Source organism: Puntigrus tetrazona, chromosome 1, assembly GCF_018831695.1.
Source record: "Puntigrus tetrazona isolate hp1 chromosome 1, ASM1883169v1, whole genome shotgun sequence".
Taxonomy (NCBI): Eukaryota; Metazoa; Chordata; class Actinopteri; order Cypriniformes; family Cyprinidae; genus Puntigrus; species Puntigrus tetrazona.
The window spans coordinates 25543946-25570815 of record NC_056699.1 but is presented as its reverse complement, the minus strand read 5'-3'; the positions used below and the strand labels follow the sequence as shown (position 1 = coordinate 25570815).

Here is a 26870-nt window from a genome sequence, read left to right as displayed (position 1 = left end):
AGGTGTTTTTCCCTCACCATGCCAGGTGGCTGAAATGAGAGTCGGTGGAGGCCGCGATAACCTCGCAGCCGATTTTACGAAACTCGGCCGCCCGCTCGCTGAAGGCGATGATCTCGGTAGGGCACACGAAGGTGAAATCGAGCGGATAGAAGAACAACACCACATACTTCCCTAAAGGAGAAAGGGACAGAAAGCAAAGCTGAAGTGAAACGGGTTGCACCTGTAACCCATTTAGTGGGTTTAGAACGACATTTAAACACCGTCGCCCTAATCTACGTCTGATGCTCACCTCTGTAGTCAGAGAGCTGAACGTCTTTAAACTGTCCGTCTACCACAGCGGTGGCCTTGAACTGAGGAGCAGGCTGACCGATCTTAGCGTTTCCAGAAGACATCTTGAAGACTGCTCGTCACTGCTGGCCAAAACAAACACAAGAAGAACATTATTATTGCTGCTGCTTGCACCACGCACTTAATCGCAGATAAAAACCTTATTAAATGAAAACTGCTTTTTGTGAATGCCCAGCAAACGAAATGAATAAATAAATAGCACATTGACTGAATGCATGCTTTAAGCTTTTCCAAACCCGTGTGAATTTCTTTCTTCCAATAAACGTACGATATTTTGAACGCCGGACTCCTCAGACTTCAATATTATGGAAGATATACCACGAACTAGAAATAGTTCGGCTACCAACGTTCTTCAAAACATCTTCAGCAAATAAAAGAAATCCTGGTTTGGAACAACTTAAGCTTTTTTTTTTTTGTATTTTATAGTATAGCATTTTATACCTTTTTATCTCAAAATAATTAGCTCTAAAATGAGAACGCGAAAGAAAGCTACTAATCTAATTAAAAAAAATAGGCAACACAAGTAGCTTTTCCAAAGTATCAGGTCATGAAGTATGCAAAAGCTTTGCGCGCGCACACACACACACACACACACACACACACACACACACACACACACACACACACACACACAGCAGGTCACATGATAGTCAGTTGTTCTGAACAATGGGCTTCTGATTCAAGAAGTGGTTTGGGCCAAAGTCGGCCTTTTACCCGACTCTTTATTTCAGTTCAACTTCAGGCGAACGCGCGAGCTTTTTATTAAATCCTTCCCTTAAAAGAGAGACTGTTTTATAGCAGCACTCGGCTCAGAGGTCGCCTGTCAGCTCAGTATCTCTGCTAGAAGCTGATAGTATCCACCCCTAGAAAATATGGTCAACGACCCTCTGAGAGACTTTGCCCTGAAAACTGCAGGGAAGGTGAAAACGAGCTCGACAAGGCCGAGACAAGCGCGCTGACTTAAGTCTCCGCTATAACTGGCAAGACGCACGTTGGCTCGTAATATACGGTGTCTGGGACCATGCGAAAGACCTAATTAATATTAAAACCAAGTTAAAACGTCTAACATATACTGAAAGGCATGTAGCTGCCTAGCCACGAGAGCTAAGCCCTGATCAGTCGCGCGATGCTGCATAAAAGTAGCATCTGAAATAACTAAATAGTCGCAGTCTGACACAACGAATAAATGTTTAGCGTGTTAAAGAGATGGCAGACGGTGGCTGAAACATGATGCAATCTGCAAGAGAACGGCGCCGGCGTTTTCCACGAGCTCTTTTGTTCCGTAACAATCAGCAAAAAAAAACGCATGTGCACGTGAATAGCTTCACCCTTAAGATTTTAGGCAGGATAGCGACGTGTGCGCATTAAAAACGTACCTGTTCTGTGATGTGGAAGCGAAACTTCACTTTCCCTTGATGCACGAGCACAGGAAGTTCAATCGGCGCGACCTGCTGCAAAACCCAACGTAAAGAAGAGGGAGGATGCATGCGCTTCAACGCGCGCCGCCTCTTCTTCTTCTACTTCCGTTTTTTCTTTTTGGTGCGTTGTGTGCATATCATCTACTTTTACTATCGGTTTGTTCCTTGTTTTTGCGTTTCCTATTCTTACACACGTATATACGCAAGCATTCCTACTTATATATAATTATCGACATCCCATAATGCATCGACCCACTTTATGCATTTAGAATTTCAAGACATATTTTGCCTTTTAGTTTTATGACAGATTCCAGTTTAGACACGGTTTGAGAAAGAGCATTTCAGAACACATCGCCTTTAGATGCACATCTAATTTTTGGCTTTGGCCTATTAACGTAAAAATCAGAAAATGACTATTCATCACTATTAACCTCTGTTTGTAATTTATTACTCACCTCCATATTCGTTACTTTCCTGTAATGCAAATAAACATGCTGAATTAGTAGATACAGTCGGAAAAATAACAAAAATGTCTTCTGAACTCCATTTCCCAAAAACCACTGCGGCAGAGACTTTTGGAGTCACTTTTAAAAGCGCTCGCCTCATGGTTTTAGACCTTTATCTGTGTATTTAAACATGTTTCGCCGTGCATCCTATTTTTCTACACAGTAATAAATACTCGTTGTCCTTTTAGTAATGTCGGTCAAAGGTCACGCGGTCCTGTCACTCTCGCGCCAATTCTGTATTTCCGGTTGAGGCGCGCTGCAAACACAGGTTCGTGCGACTTTGTTTATGCGGCAGCTTTCAAACACTTTAATGGTTGAGCACATTGTCCTATGGTTCTTTTGAATACCATGGTAATTACTTAACAAGAGTCAATACACCTCAGGTGCTATCGTACTATTACGTTTTCGTACTATTTTGACTGTCATCTGGTATTGTTGATTGTTTTCAGCAACGGATGCGGGAGGAAACGTGTTGTGGGTCATGTCTGATGTCTAAAAGACATGCCTTTTAGTTTCTATGTTTTAAACCGAATAATAATACACGTGTTGTGATTTATGGATATGTTTTTATATGTTTAGAAACAGTCCGATACTGTTCGATATTACTTCTATTAATTTACAAAAGTGTTTTTTATGTCCATAGAAAGCTTATTAAATGTTTTTAGAGAAAGAAATGTCAAAGTTCGGTTGAAATAATGTTACATTGTCATTGTGTAGCACAACAGTTATGTAAAAATTCAAACAACATGTTTATTCTGACTTGGACGTATTAAAATATATAAAATAATATAATAAAAATGCTAAATTACATCCAATTAGTATTTGGGGTGAAAGTAATTTATATCTTAACGTGGCATACATTGATTTTTGTCGTAAATATGCCTGACAAGACTGGTACGTTGAATTACGTTTTAGTGGGTAAATTTAGCAAACCAGGGAAAAAAATGTGTGATTATTTATTTTTGCCTCAGAAAAAATAACAAAACATTTTAAAGCAGTATTACACTTATTGTTAAACCCTTTTTGTATTTATTATTTATTACAAAATTATCGCTAAATCTCTTTTGTGATACGCATTTTTGTAAAGCTCACGTTAGGTTTATTCATACCTATGTTTACATAATTTTTTTTATTATTATTTAATTTTTTTATCCAGATGATCAGGCATGGATCTGAGTGATTTTGAGGTGGATAACTCTGTGAGCTGCCGCTTGTCCTCGCCCATCCCGGACACGTGTAAGACAGAGGACTGCTGCCTGGGCATCGATGAGGCGGGCAGGGGTCCCGTACTGGGTGAGTCTCATCCTCATCGGACGAGGCCAAATAAAACCGGAGAGTAATTTTGATGTGCTGTATTTCAGGACCCATGGTGTACGGGATATGCTTCTGCCCCGTATCCAGAAAGGAAGACCTGAAGACTTTGAAAGTGGCAGGTTGGTTACGGAGCCGGTCTTGACAGGAGTTCAGATTCTGTGGAAATCTGCAGTGTGTTTGTCACGTGTTTAGACTCGAAGACGCTGACGGAGGCCGAGAGGGAGAATCTGTTTCTGAAGCTCGACGAGGCCAGAGATTTTGTAGGCTGGGCCCTACAGGTCCTCTCACCAAACACCATTTCCACCAGCATGCTGCAGAGGTACATGCCCTCATGATTTCACTGCATGCATGCCGAGGCTGGTGATTAGAGTCCAGAGAATCTTTTTAACCTGTTGTGCTTTTATTTTCAGAGCAAAATACAATCTCAATGCGCTGTCACATGATGCTGCTATTGGTCTGGTACAGTACGCCCTGGACTGTGGGGTGCAGCTTAAAGAGGTACGAACCAACACCTGTATGATAGTGACCGCAGACGTCGTAACGTGTCTTTCTTTTTTATATATATAGAATTTATGCATTTTATTTATGCAGTTTTGTTCTAATTTATAAAGAGATATATATATATACATATATATATATATATATATATATATATATATATATATATATATATATATATTTTTTTTTATTTTTTTTTATTATATATATATATATATATATATATATATATATATATATATATATATATATATATATATATATATATATACAGAACACAAATATTATATATATATATATATATAATTATTATTATATTTTTATATATATATATATATATATATATATATATATACATACAGAACACAAATATTTTATATATATATATATAAATATATAACATTATTATTATTATTATTATATAATATTTTTACTATATATTATATATATGTAGAACTTTTATAATGACGTGTCTTTCAAACCTCTCAGGTGTTTGTGGATACTGTGGGTCCTGCAGAAAAGTATCAGGAAAAGCTCTCCCAGCGCTTCCCGGGGGTGGAGGTCACTGTCCGCCCCAAAGCTGACTCGCTCTTCCCCGTCGTCAGTGCTGCCAGCATCTGTGCCAAGGTAATGGTCCCTTCAGAGGTGGATGATAGAAGGGAATGAACAATATCTGCTACTGGTATGAAAAAGATTCATGCTTTTTTTTTTTTTGTTGACTAGTTTGTTTTCTTTACAGGTGGCTAGAGACCATGCTGTCAAATCCTGGAAATTTGCAGAAGATTTGGGTAACGTGGACACAGATTACGGCTCTGGGTATCCTAACGGTCAGTATATATCATAAAAGATTCCTTCCATTTCCATATAAACATATATATATATATTTGTAAATGAGCACTAGTGTCAATTTATTACTTAATACTTTTTTAGTTTTATTTATTAGAATTATTACTTTATTACACTTAATTATTACTCTTTTAAGTATAATTTAATATTAAAAATTTAATAGGAATAGTTCACCCAAAAATGAAAATTGTCATAACATACTGAGCCTCAAGTAGTTCTAAACCTGTATGAATGTCTTTGTTCTGCTGAACACAACGTTTGTAACCAGGCTGTTTCAGTTGCCATTGACTTCCATTGTAAGAAAAAAAAGACTATGTAAGTCGATGGTGACCCAAAACAGCCTTGTTGCAAACTTTATTCAAACTATTTTAAATAGTCTTTCTTTGTGTTCGACAGAATAGAGAAATTCATTGAGATGTGGAAGTATTCAAGAGCGAGTAACTGACGGCAGAATTAGAATTTTTGGGTGAACCGTTCCTTTAAATGGTCATCAAAACATTTTCATTGTAACAAAAAGATCTATTTCGAATAAATGCTTTCGATTCAACAAAGGATTCTAAAAAAAACCTCAAAACAGCACCACTTTTTTTCACCATTTGGTAATCAGTTTCTTAAGCAGCAGATCAGCATAGTAGAAAGATTTCTGAAGGATCGTGTGACACTGAAGACTGGAGTAATGATACTGAAAATGCAGCTTTGCAACATAGCAATACATTTAATTGTACAATATATTCGTTGAAAACTATTATTTTAAATTGCTAAATTGATTGATTAAATGAAAAGTGCGCAGGCCGCAAGAGTTCTGTACTACGCTCAAAATAAAAATAATGATTGATTCTGTGTGTGTTTAGATCCCAAAACGAAGAGCTGGCTGCTGAAGTATCTGGACCCAGTGTTTGGTTATCCTCAGTTTGTGAGGTTCAGCTGGAGCACGGCGCAGACGCTCATGGACAGTAAAGCTGTTGCCGTTCACTGGTGAGTCTGACAGCAGAGGGCGCTGCCTTTTCATACTCAGTTTAGTTTTCTGTAGCGCTTATAATAAATGTTACATACTGAAGTAGTTTTTCTGTCTGAACGTGTTAGTACTTGTGCATTTTTGCTTGCCATTCAATGTTAAATATGTCTGTGTGTGTGTAGGGACGATGATGAGGAAGACGGAGAAAAAGCCGCTGCTCGTCGGAATAATACCTCCATGTTGTCGTATTTCAGCCGCAGCAAGCCGCCGGAGCTCGCGCACACACGAGACGCACACCGCTTTTTCACTGAGCGCAAACTACAGAGCATCGACTCGCTCTGAATACAAACACGGACCGTCACTGGGAGCCAAGCTCAAACATATCACATGTATCACGAATACACGTCAGCTGGATGTGAACAACATTGTATCGCAAAATAATCGGTTGTGCGTGAACCAGAATGTATCGTATTCTCATCTGTGTTTTTATGGCGTGCATTGTTCATTTCTGCATGTAAAATAAAGGAATTGTTTTTCATTTTCATATCTTTTTGAAAGTGTTTTAGATAGTGTTTTAATAGTGCTAGGTAACGTGCAAAATCACATCACATGCAAAATAAGTTTGAGTATAAAATATTGTTATATATTATATATAGATATATCTATATAGATAGATATCTAGATAGATAGGTTATCTAGATAAAAATATATATATATATATATATATATATATATATATATGTGTGTGTGTGTGTGTTATATATACAGTATAGATATATATATATATATGTGTTATATATACAGTATAGATATATATGTTATATATACAGTATATATATATATATATATGTTATATATACAGTATATATATATATATATATATATATATATATATATATATATATATATATATATATATCCTATATATAAAGAACATGTTTTTATTTGCAGGGTTGAGCAACTTAAATGCGTGTTTAAGCGATCAATTTGAGCTTACTTTGCTTTTAGGAAACGTGAACCAGATTTGTTTGTCTTAGGCAAAAAATCAAGGCGTTTATATCACTCCGCGACAGCAGGTGGCGCAACTAACGCGACTGTTTCACAACAAGAAACCACCGGAGGAAGAAACGAAGCGGCGGTTTCCGCTTAAACTCAGAAGTGTGGTGAGTTTGAGGCGATTCATTCTCGTTTTGTTAATATCTAGTAGATTACGTGTGCGTTTAGAGTTTAGCGACAAAGCTGCGCTCAGCGATATTAGCAATAGCCTGTGCTAGCGTGTGTTTTGTCGTCGAGTAGTTGTTCACGTTAACTCGCTGTATTCATTCCCTTTTTGCGCCTCTCTCTGTACTTCAGTGTGGGTTTACCTCAAGTTATTAATCATGGACATACGACCGAATCACACCATCTATATCAACAACGTGAACGATAAGATCAAGAAGGAAGGTAAAGTTCGTTTTTCCTGTTTTGCCTGTTTTCCCTCCCTCGGACGAACAACCGAGCCGCACTGACCGACGCGATTCTGAAATGTTTTGTAGAGCTGAAGAGGTCCCTGTACGCCTTATTCTCCCAGTTCGGCCAGATCCTGGACATTGTCGCGCTGAAGACCACAAAGATGAGGGGTCAGGCGTTTGTTATCTTCAAAGAGCTTTCTGCGGCCACCAATGCCCTCAGACAGCTCCAGGGATTTCCTTTCTACAATAAACCCATGGTCAGTGCCAGGGCGGTCACGTGATCAACTATAATCCTTTGATAAACTTTTTTTTTTTCATTTTTTGTGCTATAATTAAACTTATCCTTGAGTAATCTATCTATAATGTAAAAATGCCATTATTCACCTGCTTATGTTTAGTTTTTTCGTCTGCAGTTCAGTAAGGGATAAGGGGCCAGTTTCATAAAACAAGGTTACCAAGTAAGCCAGGGTTATTTTAGTAAGTCCGACTTATTTTAAACCAAACCAACTGACAATAAATCGGACTGACTGAAATAAACCTGGCTTTTTTTTGGTGAGCTTGTGGTATGTCGGCGTACGATGACCCGTTAGAAATGATTTGCTCGTTTCTCGTTTGCTAACGTTAGCGTGTACTTGTAGCGAATCCAGTATGCGAAAACGGACTCGGACCTGATCTCAAAGATGAGAGGCACGTATGGAGATAAAGAAAAGAAGAAAGAGAAGAAAAAGAAAGCTCTGGAACAGGCTGCCAGTGTCAACAAGAAACCAGCGGTGAGCTGAAAACGTGTTTGCCGAAGCTTTTTAATTAGAAAATTGCTGATTTCCTAATTGTGCTGAAATGTACATGAATAGAAATCCAGAGTAAATTTATCTTAATCTCTTTCCCTCCGCAGGGAGCTATAAACACACAACCTCCTCCGCCTGCCACAGTCCAGGTACCTCGCACCACTTACATGCTTGCTTTGTGACTCTGCATTTTTAAAAATGCATTTCATGTGCCTTTCATAATAAACTATTTTACGTTGTTTTAGGTCCCTGACAACCCACCAAACTATATTCTGTTCCTGAATAATCTCCCAGAAGAAACCAATGAGATGATGCTCTCCATGTTATTCAACCAGTACGTTTTCAATACAGCGAACCGGTGCACATTACAAACTGTTTTGGTAATAAATGACAATGGTTGTCTTTAAAGGAAGTGCCACTTTTTTCGAAAATATGCTTATTTCTAAACTCCCTTAGAGTTAAACAGTTGAGTTTTACTTTACCATTTTTAAATGCATTCATTTTATGAGTCTGTCGATAGCATTTTTAGCTGTAGCTAGCATAGATTAGATCATTGACCATTATCAACTTGCTCAAAAAGTAGAGATTTTTCCTATTTAAAAACTTGATTCTTCTATAGTCACACTAAAACTGATGGAAAATTGATGTGCATGTATAAACACAAACCTGTTTTATCACCCAGCATCCTCGGATTTGTTTAATCCCCGTCTCGTTCCATCTCTTCAGGTTTCCAGGGTTTAAAGAAGTGCGCCTGGTCCCTGGAAAGCATGACATTGCGTTTGTGGAGTTTGAGAGCGAGGCTCAAGCCGGGGTTGCGAAGGACGCGCTGCAGGGGTTCAGAATCACAGCCACGTGTGCCATGAAAATCACGTATGCCAAAAAGTGACCCGGCTCGCGCTTACTGGACTGTAACTGAGGCTTTTCAGCGGACCCTCGCTTCTGATTTGTGTTTTTGGCTTAACACTCAAACACACTTTCTTCTTTTTTTTTTTTTTTTTTTAACTTGTTTGTTCAGTGACTGTCGCTTAGTGTCGTTGTGTTTTTGTACAGGAATTGTTTGGTCACTGAAGACCTCGTGATATTCCAGGACAGACGTTTATTTTGTACTGTGGATTAATAAAATTAGCAACTAAATGCCCCGTGTTTTTATGAGATTCGTTTTCTGCTTGAGCTTTAGGGGGAGATCCAAAAAAACAAGGCATTATTCGCTCGCCTTTATGCTGATCCCAAAGAAGAAACGCACTTAATCAGACTCAAAAAGATCATTCTGTGTTGAAAATGCACAAAATAGCTTTCTCTCACTGAGAAAAGCTTTTTCTGCATTACTTTGCTTGTTTCGAGTTCATTTGCTCAGAATTAAAAAAGCTAAAAACTAAGCGACTTTGAGCTCTAAAATGACTTGTTGTGCCCAAAAGAAGAGACGCACTTAATCAGACTTAAAAAGATCGTTCTGTGTTGAATACACAAAATAGCTTTCTCTCACCGCTTCCTTTAAATCATAAGTCTGTGGCTTGAGATTAGTTGTAACCTGTCAGGCATGCACTCTCTGTACCTGACGAAAGGCCTGAAATAATAGTTTTGGCACAGACGAGTGTAACGGCCATTTGCGTCAGTGCTCGCAGCTCTAAATTTTGTTCTGAGTGCCACTCTCATGAATCTGAGCACAAGCTGGCAGGTGCATTAGTAATAGAAAAATGATACAAGGTTGACAGAATTACTGTTTACACATTACACATAGACTTGATGAAAGCACAGAACAATGCATCGAACGTGTTTTGTGTTTCAAGTCGTTGCTTTTGCTATTTTGCAAGAACGTGCATCATTTTTTTTTAGTTTTGAAGGCAATCTTGGGGGAAGTATCACGGATTAAACCAGTCATTTTTAGCACAGATTGGTCTGATCATTTGCACAGCTGGGGATCTGACCGCCGAGGCCACTGACATTTTCAGACGTGCTGCTTTTAAAATGTCATGATGACAGGTTTGTATAATAACTGACGGACACCATCAAATTAGTCACAACACGTAAAGACCCTCCACACATCGCCACTTCAATACAAAAACGCAGAACAGCACTAAAATACGCCATTAAAAGCTTTCTGATAAGTGGGTTGAAATCGTCTGCTGTAGAGTTTTTTCAGCAGGTAGATTTAACTGGGAAGCTTTCGAGATGAGGATGAGCAGACATTTTGCTCTAGAGATGTCAGTAGAGACTTGCATCAAGTCTTATGCAAGAGTCAGCGGAAGGAATGAGAAATATGAAAGTAAAATCTACCTCAAACTGAATTATTGCTCTCCTCTGAAGTACAGGAATTAGTTTCTGGAAGGCCAAAGTAGTGAAAACAAGTCTTCGTGAAATTCCAGCTCGCTCTCTCTGAATCATTTAAAGAGGAAAAGGATCAGATATGCAAACAGCCAATCAAAGAAACATAGCGATGCCACTGCAACCAGCCCTGCACCACCTAAATACCTCTGAAACGGCCTAAAAACACCTGGAATCAACTGGGAACGGCCTAAGAACCACAACGCCGTTGAAAACAGCGCTAAATGTAATCTGGACAACATGAACAGATTCAGACAGCACATTTTAAGAGGTTAGATCATGTATAAAGCAGATATTTATGCACGTTACTGAATACTGATGATGTATAGCTGTAAAACACTGTCTTCATCCTATCCAGTGACCTTCAGGAAATTTTGGTTCTGAAAAAAAAGCATTTTTTTATGTTTCTGTAATGCAGGCAGACAGACCTATGTCATGCCTATTTAACATAACCTGAAATGTTCCTGAGGAAGTTCATATTTCAAACAATACGTTTGCATGTTTGGGTAAACATAGTGTTCTGGAGTTTTATTTTGATCATTTTTATTTTAAAGCATTTTATTTTGATTTGATGTTTTTAATGATTGAATTAACTATTAGCTTTTTTTTAATAACTCTCACATCCACTGCAGTTCTTACATTAACCCCAGTTGGGAAAGCCCTGTGTGTTTAATCTACTTCATGCTCTTGATATTAAATATAATCCAATATATACTTTCTCTTTGTCTTTTTGAATATCAGTACGGTACATTAAACTGTAAAATGATTAATTGTGATTAATCACAAGTGATCTAAATCACAAGTGTCCTAAATCACATCCAAAAATGTTTTTATGTTATTATAAATGTATGTGTGCTGTGTATATTTATTGTGCATTCATAAATATAGTGTTTAAAAACATACAATATAATTTTTTATAAATAATAAATATTTACACGCATTGATATATTCATACTCTTATATTTTATATAATATATATATATATATATATATATATATATATATATATATATATATATATATATTTATATCTACAAACATAGAAATATAAAACATAAAAATATAATATATATATATATATATATATATATATATATATATATATATATATATATATATATATATATATATATATATTGGAAAGGGTGTGTAAAAAAACTTTATTTTGGAAGTGAGTAATCGTGATTAATCACATTAATTAAAAACATTATTTGCGTTAATTAAAAGCATTACATAAAAAAGTAACCTTTACTAGCTTTAATTTTAAGCACGTAATCAGTAACAGACTACAATTTGTAAGAAATCTACCCAGCACTGCTTACAAAAAATAGCAACCAACGAAAACTAACTAACAAACTAACTACTATATAGCAACCGCCCAAAAACTTTAAAATGATTTTATCACTTTCCCGTTGCGATCGGTTAAGTGTGCGAAATAGACTTCACGGACAGTCTTTTCATAAAGACAGTGATCACAATGAGAAGATCTCAGCGACCGTCATCCCCGATTAACTGTAAAAGAGCAGGCCACTGATCTCTCCTCAGCCCAATTATCTCTTTCTGCGGCGCTCTCACATCAGGTAGTCTCGCGCAATCTGTGAAGTAAGTCAAGCGTGCTGGACATTCAGACATTCAGTGCGTTTGGGAAGGACCCGCTCTGCCGCTGCCGTCAGACGGGTTCACCGGAGCTCTCATGCAGTTTAATGGATGTACACAGCTGCCCACCATTAAAGCCTGACTGCTTCTTCACTTCCTGCTGTAATGAGCTTCACTCGTTATGACGTGAACGCTCTCATTCCGTCCCGCCGCTTTGCTACAAGATCACCGTTTGATATTCGGGCCCGCTTGTGGATTCAGGGCCGCATTTATGGCTCCAGGACGGGGTGCGTTTGGGAGTGATTTAGAGAAAGGGAGGAATATATGTTTGTCCCGGCAGCAATCTGCCGCACCGGAGCTGTAAATTTAGAGGATGCTCAGAAATGATTCTGTCGGCGGGTGAAGGAGTTGGAGGACGGCGCGAGCATCTTTGTCTACATGTGAATAAATCATTAACACACCTGTTTCGCTTCCTTCTTCGTCCAGATGGCTCGTCCTCCGTCTCAGCCTTCAGCAAAACAGAAGCTCATCTCGAGAATCCCACAGAAAAAGTCATATTTCAACACTGAATTAAAAGAGAAATATGTTGCATTAAGACAATGAAGTCTGTTTAAAGATGATTAATACCGTTTTTTTTGCATTCTGTCTAAATGGCATGCATTGCAACTTGAGATAATATTGTGACACGGTTGGAAAATGCTAATGCTCCTAAAGTAGTCTTCAGTATATTTAAGCAAAATATAATTTCTTATATTTCCCTAGATAATTGGGTGAAATATGGAGCTGAACATGGGTTACAAGATTTGATTTATTTGCCTATAAAAATAACCTGATAAAATCTCTTCTCATCCATCAGTGCTAGTCAGTTATTTATATCTGAAGTTGAACTTGATTGTTTCTCTTAAGGTACTAGAACCAGACAGTAAGGTATCAAACAATTACATGAGTAAATCAAACTAGAAACATATATAGGTATATATATATATATATATATATATATATATATATATATATATATATATATATATATATATCAAGTTCACAATGACACCTTTCACTGAACTAAACAGGAGCGCAAAAATAGCCAAAGTTGCAAAATGACAAATGCTCATTGTTGCAGTATGAGGGGGGAAAGTTTTTTTTTCCCGCCATTTTCATGTTTCGCTCTGGATTAATGATACAAACCGCCACTTGAGTGCACCGTTTTGTGATTTTAAGCAGCGCCGCCAACTCTCACGCTTTGAGAAATCTACACACCTCTCACGCAGAAAAAATACAGTACTTACAGTGTTTGTTGTTAGGGTGATTTAAAAGAAAAAAGACAGCGCTTCCGTGTCTTCAGTGTCAGGAAGATTAAATTGGCCAATCAAATCAAAGAAGGGCGGGGCTTTACTTCCAGCGCGCCACGGCATTGTTTAACGGCGAATGAGTGTAAAGTTGGAAAACTATTATTTATTATTTGATAAATAAATGTTAAATAATCAACAGTAATATTCCGTGATAGGACTGTTTGAAATGACCGAATGTTAACAACAAAATTAACATTTTAGTCACATGATTATCTGTCGTTTAACTTCCTTGGCAACTAATTAACAATAACGCCGAACCACCAAAAGCCTTTTTAATAATAAAACTGTGTTGTTGTTGTTGTTGTTGTTGTACAGCGACTAAAATAAGATTAATAAAAATAAACTCTTTCCCTAGGCCCAACGGTCGCGGGTTACGGTTGCTTAGTAACGAAGTGCGTTCGACGACATTTTGTTTTCGAAGCTGAGCGCCGGGGAATTTATTAGCGCATGTTTATACACATATAAAAAAGAAAAACAGTTGAACTGTCGAAGAGGTCGACCGGCGAGGATGATTTGACGCGCAGCAGCGCCGCTAGAGGGCACGAGGCGCCGAGAGCTGCTTGATTCATCGGCTGGGAGAACCGCTTCACTCGCGATCACACGCAGAAGAAACTACAGAAGATGCGCACGTCCTCGCGCGGAGAACCAGGCGAGCGAAACTAAAGGAGAAATGACTTGAAGGTGGGGTATGCACGACTTTTTATTTCTCTGCAGAAAGTGCAATGGCTCAGTTTTTTTCCCTGCAGATGTGTGCTTTTTTCTGTAAAAGAAAGCGGTTGAGCTGAGCATGCGTATGGATCCTAGCTAACAGCTTATAGAAAGTTTGTAGGCATTTAAATCTTAAGCGGTTGTTGGGGTTCGTTTCAACTTAAATGAATACTAGCAAATAGCTCACGATAAATTAGGTTTATTATGCGCCACACTGAATTGCGGGCATTATGTTCATTGCGCATGCTTTATTGTACATATTTTTGGTTGCTCTGTAATGCAGTTATTTTACTTTGTATAACATTGCTTGTTTTGTCTTTGATTGATCAATTGTAGTCTGTTTATTAAAGAGCCATCCCTACATTCCTATCCCTTGTTTAACTGTGATTTATATTTTTATTATAGAAGCTTAGTGTCCTTTAGGTCATGTTTGTATAAACCTATTTTATTAGCTTCTCATCATTTAGACTAATAGTACACAGGGGCTATTTGCAAACGTATAGCTTATAAGTGTCAACAATAATAGGAAATCGAAACAACCCACAATCTTTCTTCAGGTTCTTCGGTTTATTAAAATATTCTTTGCACTAACAGAAAATTATTACGTTAAGAACTGCTCACTGAAACATTCTTTGGGACTAAAATTGTAATTTTCCGGTGCAAAAAAGTCCTTTTCTAAGCTTTATTTTCGAAGGGGGTAGAGAATTCCGTTTTGTTTTAAAGAAAACAAGTTAAGTTTTATGTAAACATGCACCAAAATTTGAGCATTATCATAAATCCACCCATAATGTGGCCATCTGTGAGCTTTGCTCTCCAAACTCTTCTCGTTTTGACTCTCATACACACATCTCTCAGTGATCTCTAAGTTTGTGAATACGCTTTTTGTTTTTTTTTTCCATTAGAAGCACTCCAAAATGAATATCTTTTTTTTCCACGAAGCATCAAAATGAGATGTAAGCTGATGCTGAAGTGCAAATAGTTTTAAACTGCCAAAATACACCAAAATACATTTCAGTATTACTCTATAAGAGGCTAATGACCCGGAGGTCTCACCCACAGGCTTGCTCATGCGTTTAGAAATAAGGTGGATAAAGGAATAAACGGATTCCATGGAAGGTTCTTAATGCAATCATCGATGCAAATAAAGAAAGTTTATCTTTAAAAATAAACAATAACACCAGACCAACAGTGAATGTTCTTTTAAAGAGCGTTGTGGAAACTAATATTCTTAATTTTGCAGCCGGAGATGTATTCGAATGAGTATCTGAAAGATCCTGGCGCTCCGACGGACCAGTGAAAAGATGGGAGAAGACAACAGAAGCACCTCCGCTGGGACATGGACTCTCATCCAGCCGTCGGGAAGCCCGCATGAGCTCCTGGCCAATTACGACATCCCTCTGGATTACGAGGTTCCAGCGGATGAGATCCCAGACACCACTCAGGGACCAGCGTTCTTCGTGGCTACAATCGTCATCGCGGCGGTCCTGGTTTGCATCATGCTAGTCTGCGGCGTTGGGAATTGCCTCTTTATAGCCTCATTGGCACGCTACAAAAAACTAAGGAATCTCACCAATTTACTCATCGCCAACTTGGCAATATCAGACTTCCTGGTGGCCACTGTGTGCTGTCCCTTTCTGGTGGATTATTACGTGGTCAAGCGGCTGTCGTGGGATCATGGGATTGTGCTTTGCGTCTCCATTAACTACCTTAGGACTGTGTCTCTCTACGTGTCCACCAATGCCCTGCTAGCCATCGCTGTGGACAGGTGAGCATCTGTTTCTCTGAGCTGAGTCTGCTAAATAATCCTGGTTAATTGGTTTTGGTAACGAGCACGAAATCTCCCATTATTCACTGTAGCTTCAAACAGGACTAATGATGTGCATTAATTTTTAAAAGGTTGTTGCATTCATGAAAAAGTGCCATTTTCTACGAACGGGGTACAAAATTGGTCTTTTTTCATTTATGCGTTAAAAGAAATTCAATTCATAAAGTATGCATTGGATAATAAAGAGACTGTACATTTTTCTAAAAGATATAATTTCCACTAAATTAGGAATCAGCACGAATGATGAATGATGCTGAAAATCTTGCATTTAATCACAGAAATACAAAAAATAATGAAACGGAAAAAAATAGGTAGAATAGGTAGTACTTGTTAACTAATAACTACGATTTTTCCTTCAATAAATGCTTAATTAAAGTCATTTTCTTACGTTAGCGTGGTAGTTGTTAAGTTTAGGTATTGGGTAGGATTAAGGATGTAGAATAAGTCTTAATGTATGCTTCATTACTATTAACAAATGCCTAATATTGTAGTAACATGCATGCTAATTAAAAAAAACTAATAGGTGTAACCGTAAACTACAGTGTTATCCAGCCTTGACATGTATAAAGGACGTCTTTCAAAAGCATACAAACATCAAACTTTATAATATTAATATCGTATGCAATTTTTAGCTCACATATCCCATAGATTTGATAGTTTTCTTAACTTGTTTAATTGAGTTGCTTACCTCTTTGGGTTTGTACCGTATTGATGGATGGAGCTACGTGAAAAGTATTCAGCTCGCACATTTATTAATCCAACTTAAACTTGCATGAAGTCATATTTAGGACTTCCAATCTCACAAGCAGGAACTTCTCTGAAGCACACGAAGGCAGGATTAGAGACTTCATTCATAGATTCAGAACACCTGAAATGTTCTCCGGCGCGCCGCTGAATTGCACGGTGCTTGCATCACGTTTGGCCGATCCCTGAAGCTAAGCTAGCTAACCAGCATGTCAATATTTGAATGGCCGGGGAGAACATGCTGTTTTTAGCCTTCGCCAACAGCCTCGGTGGCTCCGAAAATTACCATCTGCCACAAAGTACAGTACATCCAATATTCAGCACCTGTAAAGATCTTAAGGTAAACCCATTAGTCGGTCCTTGCAGTTTGTTTCCTTTTAATCGAATCGCAAGCAAATCATTTGACATGTTCGTGTTCAACCCACCCAAAATTAAACCTTCTAAGTTTATTTATTGCTATTGATTTTGATACTAGCCTCAACTAAGCTGGCACATCATACCCTAATAAGCATAAAGAAGACCCTCTGTTTACAAATATCAGCTAAAATAGACTTATCTATTTTCTAAGTTTATTTATTGCTATTAGATTTCGACATTAGGGTCAACTAAAGCCATGTCACACCCCACGATGTGCGTCAGAAAGTGATTGTTTTATAGATCGATTATTTGTACTGAGCTTTCTGTAGTGCATTATGAGAAAGCCTTAAAACGTTCACTACTTAGGCAACCAATTAGGTTTTGGAACAGAGCCACTCTCATCTTACAAAGCCATTCATAAAATCGTCTAACCTGTTACTCCCAAGCATGCCGTTTCCCATGAACTCTGACTTCTTATTTGTGAACTCGCAAAACAGCACAGACGATACATAGCAATAGTAAATTTAATAAAGTTGAAAAAAAATCCCATGCATCACAGTAACCACATGTATTCGGGGGGAAAGGGACATTCTGTTCACTCTGTGAGACTCTTGTTCCATGTCGAGCCGGTAAAGATTGCAAAGGTTTCCTTTGGGACGAACAGAATTCTTTTGAACTTTGGAATATCATAACTTCAAGCGACATACAGATGAATTAACAAACCAAATGTATGCTTATCATTCATACATTTAGAGCTATTAAAGGGGACAGGGAGACTTCACAGCATGCGAGAAAACAAGAGCAGCTTTGGGCAAAAATGTGCTGTTAATCAAAATAGACAGAGTTTAAATGAGTAGAAATAGTGCTGTACATTTCACTTAGAGAACAAGTGATAGAGGAGCCTGCTATTCCCCATGAAAGTCAAAAGGTTATGAAATATCTCATTAAGCACAGGGAGCAGTGATCAGATCAGACAGAGAGGTCTGTGAGTCAGTGAGTGTTAATAGACTGCTGCGTGCCAGACGCATAATCCTGATTCATTTCCCAGGATTTGAGCTTGGAGATGTTTGATAAATAGCCTTACAAATCCACCACAAACACCCCCACACCGAAAACCAGATCCAGTCCGATGCTCACAGTTTCCTAAAGCAGATTCAAATCCGGACTCGGTCCAAATGCTACGAACCGAGAATCGAAGAATTGTAAAGATATAAATGTATTCGATTTAAAAATAATGCGTGTATATGGGAGTTAATTTAGATTTATTCATTCTAATAACAAAACTTTTTAAACTTTTATACAGGAGATACTTTATGCAAAAGCTGACCCTTTTTAGTTAAAAATCGAAATTTTTGAATTCATGAAAACATTTACGTTTTAGTTCCTTTTAATTTCAATGTATTTAACTTTAATCTGGGATGCAAGCAGACGCCATAAGAAATCAAAATTCACAGCTCAAGTTTACTCTTACTTGTTTTTACTTTTTTAAAATGTATTTTTAAAAGTAAAAGATTATTACTTGATTATTATTATTATTATATTATTATTGTTATTATTATTAAAAAGATTATTCCTAAAAAGGCCACACTGCATAAAATATAAAGACTTGTTTACAGAGATATGAGTGGATAGCATCTTACTGTAAGACAAATACAAACCTAAATAATAATGTTATTTTTTAAAAAAGTGAGAAGTTTTCTCACTGCAATAAATTTATATGCAAGATATATATATATATATATATATATTTATATATAGACACACACATACACATATACATACATATATATGCAACCGCTTTCAAGATGTTTTTTTAGCGTTTTATTTGTTCAACAGGTACATGGCTATCGTTCATCCCCTGAAGCCCCGGATGAAGTATCAAACAGCGTACTGGATTATTTTCGGCGTTTGGATAATCCCAGTCCTCATCGCGGTACCATCGGCTTACTTCGCGACAGTGCATGAATACCCGCACAGCGCACTGGGCCACGACAAAAAGATCTTCTGCGCCCAGATCTGGTCTGCAGACCAGCAGCTCATGTACCGCTCCTACTTCCTCTTCATCTTCATCGTGGAGTTCCTGGGGCCCGTGCTCACCATGTCAGTCTGTTACGCGCGCATCTCCAGGGAGCTGTGGTTCAAGAACGTCCCGGGGTTTCCGACGGAGCAGCTGCGCAAGCGGCTACGGCGGCGGCGCAGGACGGTGGTGGCGCTGATCGCGGTTCTGGCGGCGTACGTGATGTGCTGGGCGCCGTACTACAGTTTCACGCTGCTGCGCGATTTCTACCCGGCGCTGATCACGCGCGGCCGAAACTCGCTGGTCGTTTTCTACGTCATCGAGTGCATCGCCATGAGCAACGGGGTCATTAACACTCTGTGTTTTGTGAGCGTTAGGAACAATGCTGCTAAGTGTTTCAGAGCCGTCAAACTCGCTAACTGCCGCTCGCTAACTAGAGCATTCGTCGGCAAGATGGCGGAAGATGATATTAGGACTTCTTCCTTGCGAGTGACCGAGGATGTGGAATGCACACGAATAAAGTGAATCGACGAGACAAGGACGACTTCATGAGGGGCAAAGAAAGAGGAATCAAGAACAACAGAATTTCCTTCAGGTTCACATCATGTAACGGAGGAGGACCAACCGTATGGTTCAGCCAAGAGTTGTGTGAAATGAAAGCAAAGAAATAAGATGTAAATGCTGCCAGAGAGATTATAGATTTATGTCACATCCAATGCAGTGATCACTTCCCAACTGATTAGGACTAACATTGCTTCGAAAGCCTCCTGACATCAACACGCATTTTCAGAGATCTGTCTAGTTTTCCTGGAGGTTACAGACCAGAAATGACGCCGGCGGTCGAAACCTTAAGTTAACAGACATTAACATAAGTGCCAGATGAAAGGCCTAGGGTCGCACTTTAGTTTGGGGACCGGCGCTAACTATGACTTCTGCCTCAACAAACTCCTAATTTGCTGCTAATAAATAGTTAGTATAAGGTAGTTGTTAAGTTTAGGTACAGGGTCGGATCAGGGAAATCTAAAATAGGGTTCCACAGTATAAGGCATTAAAAATGTGCTTCATAAGTACAGCCAATATGCTAGTAATATGCATGCTAAAAGGCGACTAGTTAAGTTGCCACCTCCTAGTGAAAAACAAAAACACTAACTTTTATTCATACGAAACACTAGAGTCATGTTATCAATAATAAAGAGTTTTTGGCCGACACGATTGCAAAATGCTTTTATCGTAGTGCATGATTCGCGAACTAATATATTTTGATGTTTGAATCACGTAACCGGCTCCATATTACTAACCTGCTTGCTATGCCCTTAAGAGGCTAGTTCAACAAGTCACAGCAAAAGAGCTCAAATACTAACAGAAGTAGGCTGACATTACACGGTTGCTTTAGAAGTTGCAATTTTATCTCGCGTTTGCTTTTGTTTACACCTTCATTTAGGTTAGGTGTGTAATGTTAAGTCTAGGGTTTAGGGTTTAGTTCCTCGATTTGAGAAATGATAGCCTGTAAAAAACATTGGCAGACTTGCATCTGGTGGAGATAAAATTTAACAGACTGTTAACGCCTCTCACTCGATATTCCGCTTTGAACGCGTCGTGAAATGTGCAAGACGTATAATTTCGAAGAGACCGATTTCGGATGAGCATGGGTCGCTATCGATGGTGGCCATTCACGTTGTGTACTTCGGCACAGTTTAAATAAAGCATTTCTGATGCAAACAAACAGTTTTCAGCTGTGACAACCTCAAAAACACAGCTTTTATTAATGTTTCTGTTCTGTCATTTAATGGAGAAGTATTCATACGAGAATGAGTGTTTTTTTAAAGGGGGTTAAATGTACATTTCTCATCATGTTATATTTGGTTGTATGAATTTCATTGTTCGTTTAGAGCCCAAAGAGAAATGCTATAATGGATAACAGCCACATCTGGAGTCAGTCTGGAACAACACCCTGGATGCAAAAGCTATACAAAGTAAAAAGCTACCCGAACATCTGCCTACTGGTTTTCTCTAGATCAGAGGAACATTTTGAAGACTTGAAGGGTAAATCAGAGGTTCATTTAAAAACATTCTGGCAACTTAAAAGAAAAAAGTAAAGGAAGGAACATTTTTCTTGTGTTCAATTGATATACATATTGGTTAAAAGATGCGGTTTTGTGCCAAAAAGACTGTTTCCATACAATGCCGTCACTGTTGATCCCATTTAAGACTTTCCGAGTCATTTAACGCACCGAGCAAACAGAGAAACGTGAGTGGGTGGCTTGGGAGATATAAAAGTGAACGAAATCACAGTAAGCCGCAAAAAAGACTTCATTAGAAAGCCCATGGGTCCCCTCGCATGTCATTAACAGGGAATTATCACCCTGTTCCTGAATCTGAAACACATATTTTTTTATCAATATATCAATCACTGACTAACCGCTAAAATCTAATTAAACACATTGACTATTTTAGCCAATAGTGTTGTGTCAATAATGCCAAACATTTTCAAAGTCAGTGATTATCGTGATTAGCATTTATTTGTATGTGGAAATAAATGAAAACACAGTTAAAAAAACACCACAGGTTGCCAGAGTTTTACTGTACCGAAATATGGTAGCACAATTTTTACACACATTTTACATAATTTACACTTTGGCAAATATTTTTAGAGCTGAAATAGAGTTCATATGCCAGATTACTAAGGAATTTTGCTAGAATTTTACTGTAAAAATATGGTAGCACAATGTTTTACGGAGTAAACTAAAACTTGGAGTTAAATATGCCAATACTAAAGAAACAAACACATTTACATTTAAAAAAATACAGCTACGGTTGCCGGGAATTTTACTGTAAAATGTTGTAGCACAATTTTTACAGTAGCACTTAAATTTACAGTTTACAGAAATAGCCGAAATAGTGTTAATATGCCAGTTTACTTTACCTTTAACTTTTACAACATACTGGCATTGTATAGGAAAGAAACAGTGATTAAAAAATTCCACTGTAAATTATAATAGGACTTGTAATTTTACAGTAAAATACTGCTAAATGTACAGGTTTAGGGTGTGAAAAATAGCAGGAAAAGTCCTATTGATTTTTGTTTTCAGTACAGTTTTACACTGAATCAGTTCAGATCAATGTTTTTTGGGGGGCTTGGTACTAATATGCAATGTTTTGGGGTAAACGAAAAGACCTTTTTAAAAGATACCATCACAGTGGCAGCTTTTGTACCTTTTTCTTCTACGAACGTACAGTCTCAATGCTTCTTAAGACAGCCGTCTATGTAGACAGCCAACCGTTTTATGAAAAGGACGTTGAGCCTCAATGCTGAAACATAATGGCAAGAGCAAATCATTTCCAAAACCATAATCGCCGCATCCCGTTTAATACAACCGCTTGCACGAGAATTGAATTACAAACGCGTTAGACGCAGATTTGTTCTGCTCGACTGTCAGCGAACGCAGGGTCAGTGTCGCAGAACCGTAAAATTTAACAACACAACCTATGATATGTAGGGAACATCATGTAACGAAAAACGCCGCGTTTACAGGCATACAACATTCACAACTGACGTTAATGCTTTATCATTGTACTGAGCGTATGAGAAAAACAGACGAATCGGTTTTGGCCATTCCCGCTCTCCAAGCTGGAATAGAGGTATGGCTCTCGGCACAAAAAGATAACCTCCTAAATCTCGTAAAGGGCTAAATGCTAGAAACAGAAAGAACCTCTGTTTATCTCCTCTCTCCAGGAGACTACGCTCCATGCTGATTTATAAGCACGGGTTTACGGGGCAGACCCTTCAAAAGCATTAAAAGCTGCTGATTTATGGAGTTGCATATATACTCCTTCAGAGCTCGAGGTCAATAAGTTTTTTTTTTTTTTAAAAATAGCCCACTTTTAGCACTAAATTGATCGGAGTGACAATAAAGGCATTTATTTAACTTTCTATTTATATCAAAAAGCCTGAGAAAATATTTCAAAGCAACTGTATTCAGCCTTGATATGAAGTATGAATATTAGAATGATTTCTGAAGGATCATGAAATAATAACGAAAAAATTCAGCTTTGCATCACAAATATAAATCAAATGTTACACTATATTCCAAAAAATAAAAATAAAATTAAATATATATATATATATATATATATATATATATATATATATATATATATATATATATAAAATAATACTTTTAATAATAATATAATAATTCACAAGTTACACACATCCCCAGTGCTATTCATCCAAGACGAAAGTTGGACAGATGAAGACGTCAATCAGCCAAGTTTTTTTATTTTATTTTAGTAAGCAGTTTAAAACCACTAATAAGTGTTCCTAAATCAGCGGTTCCCAGCTGGCTTTGCTTCAGGACACCGATTCTTTGCACCCAATGTGCCACAAAAAAACAGTAAAACAAACTCTAAAATATATTAAAATAAACAAGAAAATGTTCTTTCCTATTTAAATATATATATATATATATATATATATATATATATATATATATATATATATATATATATTATTACATTTTCCATTTTGAGTTAACATCTTCTTATAGCATCTGCAGCTAGACCGTTTTGAGTTGAATATTTTTGGGTAGCACTTTATTTTTCCCTTAATCTCTAACCCATGCATGTACGGAGTACTTTCTTACGCCGCAAGCACAAGTGTGTACACGTACTGTAAAATAAAATACTAACTTTTTACCTTCTATCTCGTTTGGTTGCTTTTTGCACTATGCAGTCCCCGAACGCGGTGCGCAGATAAATATGCTTAAACTCTGAACACAATTTTCCATCCCATGGAAATGTGTGGAACATCATGCGAAAACAAATGTGTTTGTGTTTGGTCTTGAGGGTGGACACATGGCTGGTCCGTGCCTCTTTTCTCTCCTGCCCAGGACAAATAGTGCGCGTGCAGGGATTAAGGTTAAGCCAAAAACACCACGAGATATCACATTCATCTCATTGAATTTTTAAAGTACCGACATCCACGAAGAAAAAAAGGCTTTGTAACTGTGACTGCGCCGACAGATGGAGGTCAGGAGTGAGCCTGTGCTGGTAGCACGTCGTTATTTCACGACTCTTAGAGATAAGCTTTAAATCCATCCTGTATGGTAACTGGGTGAAACTCAGGATGCGTTCGCTTTAATCTGCGTGTCATGATTCAGTTCTGACAGACCAGACCCATGAATTAAAGGGGATGACTTTAAATAGTATCTTTTCTCTTCAAAAAGACAAAATTATAAATATAGTAAGAAAATTTGTAAAAACTAAAATTAATAAATATTTAAAAAAATATATTTAAATATTAAATAAACTACAAATAATATGTATACTAGTAAAATGTTTAATATTATTTAATAAAGATATTTTTTCATTTAAAAAATGTTTAATCGTTATTCATAAGTCACAAGGGTATATTTGTAGCAATAGCCAATAATGCATTGTATTGCATTTTTTTTATGACATGAAGATCATGATCCATGAGGATATTCTGAATATTTCCTACCGTCAATATATGGAACCTTAATTTTGATAAGTAACATGCATCGCCAAGGACATGATTTTTTTTAATATTTAGATTTTTTTTGCACCCTCATCTTCCAGATTTTCAAATAGTTGTATCTCTAATCCTAATAAAGCTTATTTATTCAGCTTTCATCTGATGTATAAATCTTAGCTTCGAAAAAACTAACCTTTATTACTTGTTTTGTTTTCCAGGATCGCATATTTATGTAACGTGGATGTACCATTATTATTCCCTAATATATGCAACCCAATGGTTTTTGTGCAAATATTTTTGCTAAACAATATGCATCATTACCTAACATATAACACTGTACACATATATACATAAACATGTACTGTACGCATTATATAAAGTGTTATCAATATTTTCAACTGTCTGTTGCGATGTAAATAAAAAAGGTAGTTTGCATAATTTAAGAATGAACAAAACTATTATTAGAAATTTACACTGACTGCGCTCTCAGAAATAAAGGTACAAAAGCTGTGACTGGGGCGGTAACTTTTTAAAAAGGTACACTTTTTCACCTATAAGGTTCAAATACGTGCACCTTAAGTACTAACATGTTACTTCAAGTTACCAAAATGAACCATTTAGGTACAAACATGTACATTTTAAAAAGATACCGCACCAGTGACAGCTTTTGTACCTTTTTTTCTGAGAATGTACTTGTTTTGCATGAATGGGTCTCCGTTCCAACTCCTAGTCAGATGCCTTGCTGTCTTCTGAGGAAGCGTCCCAAATAAAGTGGAACTTTCCAAGCGAGCGATTTTGAAGGCTCGGATGACTCATGCAAAACGATGGCTCGATTTCCAAGTGGCTGTAATAGAGTTTTAAAGGACACACGCTGTGCTGCCAAAGTAAATGCTCCTAGATGTCGGCATAATTACGCTACCTACCTCCAGGGAGAAACTTGACTGGAGCAAGCACGACTAAAAGCAATAGTCAAGACACGTTCTCCCTTGGTGTTTAATAAAAACAGACAGACAGCTGAGAGAAACGGCTCAGTTTCGTCCGCCGAATAAAAGGGAACGAGACACACTGCCATGGAGGCGGTACATGGAGGGCAGCTGGCACTGACTGTCAGGACGTTCGCCCGAGAAAGAGTCTCAATTCAGCCCAGACCGAGTTCCTTTACGTCTTGTCGTGATGCCGTTGAGCACAGCAGCCATCAAGGTCAAAGACTCAGTCAAGGTTAACCGCGTCTTAAACGAGCTTCGCGCGGTGTGTGAAAACATCCTGCAAAGTTTTAAAGAATCGACTCTGAATCATTGAAACGAGTCGCTTTTGAAACGAATCCCAAGACGATTCACCTTATGAACCTGATTTTGGACCGGCTTCTGAGGCAGCGTGACGGTTTTGTGATCTACCACAGTTACAGTGATCACTAAACGGATATTCAGGTATTATAATAATGATTTCTCGGGAGACCTAACATCTAAAGAGCAAGAAGTCGGTCGGAAATATACATTTACACACAAACGCAACTTTCAGGCACCATCTTTAATTTTTTAGCTCAGCTGTCACGGACAGGAACGCACAGGATTGTGGGATATCAGAAGAATACATCTATGCAGCTTTCAGAATTTTATCAGAAGAAGGTACCTCCGAAGAGAGGAAATAAAGCAGGATTTGGACGCCGCCTTGATTTTCTCGTTGGTCTGAATGAAAATGCAAATTCGTTCTTCACCACTAGGTGCCGTTAAACGCTCACAAACACTGCTTTAATTGAAACGACCAATCACAGGAGGGGGTTTGGAAAAATGGGCAAACAGTTTGAAAAGTAAAATAAACGCATATTATAAGTCTTTCTTGACCTTGGATACATGTCAACCTGCTGTTGGGGACTGCCAAAACCACAAACACGAACCTTTCATAACCCACGATGGGGGCGCTTTAACTGTAGTGTTTCTCAAAAGGAACTTTCAGAACCAACCCGTTACGTTCTGTTCTCGCCGTTTTTGAAGTCCAGACGTCTTAATCAGTCCAAACACTAGGTTTTGCGATGCGCTCCAGGTTTTATTCAGACTTGGACGCTGGTCATAATTTCACATGTGCCATCCAGACGTCAGCCGAATCGCCGAAGGGCCCCGCAAATCACCAACACGCTCAAAACACATGTACGTGGACGCAAGCACCTCTAACTCAAGCTCCAACGTCGGCCATTGGCGCTTTATCTTACAAAAGAGAAACGAAGCTTAAAGAGCGATCTTCACACAGCAGACAGGAGACCAAAGCTTTCGACGCGACGAAAGACACAGTGGCTATAACTCCGTTAGAAAGACGCATAAAGCTTGTTTAATCCGCTCAGAT

General features: G+C 37.9%; 4 protein-coding genes across 8 annotated transcripts in view; 3 read left to right on the top strand and 1 right to left on the bottom strand.

The window, feature by feature from the left end:
• The window catches only part of prdx2 (peroxiredoxin 2), a 6096-nt gene extending 4230 nt beyond the window's left edge, over window positions 1-1866 (bottom strand). The window contains exons 1-3 of one of the 2 annotated variants that reach the window (XM_043234954.1): window positions 1725-1866; window positions 290-413; window positions 18-171 (exon numbers count right to left, since the gene is read on the bottom strand). In XM_043234954.1, coding sequence (XP_043090889.1) covers window positions 18-171; window positions 290-392 — 257 coding nt within the window. In that variant the 5' untranslated portion in view covers window positions 393-413; window positions 1725-1866. The remainder of the gene's footprint in view (window positions 1-17; window positions 172-289; window positions 414-1724) is intronic. The other variant, XM_043234963.1, reaches the window with a different exon arrangement.
• Window positions 1867-1904: 38 nt separating this feature from the next.
• rnaseh2a (ribonuclease H2, subunit A) lies at window positions 1905-6429 on the top strand. Of its 3 annotated transcripts, XM_043234909.1 has the most exons (10): window positions 1905-1922; window positions 2461-2540; window positions 3429-3565; window positions 3634-3705; window positions 3779-3905; window positions 3997-4084; window positions 4574-4711; window positions 4824-4911; window positions 5782-5905; window positions 6068-6429. In XM_043234909.1, the coding sequence occupies exons 3-10, from the start codon at window positions 3439-3441 to the stop codon at window positions 6225-6227; spliced, it is 924 nt and encodes a 307-aa protein (XP_043090844.1). In that variant the 5' UTR covers window positions 1905-1922; window positions 2461-2540; window positions 3429-3438; the 3' UTR covers window positions 6228-6429. The 3 variants fall into 3 exon arrangements, with proteins under 3 accessions (XP_043090844.1, XP_043090854.1, XP_043090863.1); XM_043234919.1 differs by lacking the exon at window positions 1905-1922 and having other exon boundaries at window positions 2233-2540; XM_043234928.1 differs by lacking the exon at window positions 1905-1922 and having other exon boundaries at window positions 2525-2623.
• A 531-nt stretch (window positions 6430-6960) lies between these two features.
• snrpb2 (small nuclear ribonucleoprotein polypeptide B2) lies at window positions 6961-9255 on the top strand. The gene is made up of 7 exons (XM_043234942.1): window positions 6961-7048; window positions 7239-7328; window positions 7421-7593; window positions 7975-8106; window positions 8229-8270; window positions 8367-8455; window positions 8848-9255. Exons 2-7 carry the CDS (start codon window positions 7265-7267, stop codon window positions 9005-9007), a joined length of 660 nt encoding a protein of 219 aa, XP_043090877.1. The 5' UTR covers window positions 6961-7048; window positions 7239-7264; the 3' UTR covers window positions 9008-9255.
• Window positions 9256-13833: 4578 nt separating this feature from the next.
• prokr1a (prokineticin receptor 1a) lies at window positions 13834-23091 on the top strand. Of its 2 annotated transcripts, XM_043230683.1 has the most exons (3): window positions 13834-14069; window positions 15337-15861; window positions 18859-23091. In XM_043230683.1, exons 2-3 carry the CDS (start codon window positions 15398-15400, stop codon window positions 19562-19564), a joined length of 1170 nt encoding a protein of 389 aa, XP_043086618.1. In that variant the 5' UTR covers window positions 13834-14069; window positions 15337-15397; the 3' UTR covers window positions 19565-23091. The 2 variants fall into 2 exon arrangements, with proteins under 2 accessions (XP_043086618.1, XP_043086560.1); XM_043230625.1 differs by lacking the exon at window positions 13834-14069 and having other exon boundaries at window positions 14756-15861.
• The last annotated feature ends 3779 nt before the right edge of the window (window positions 23092-26870 follow it).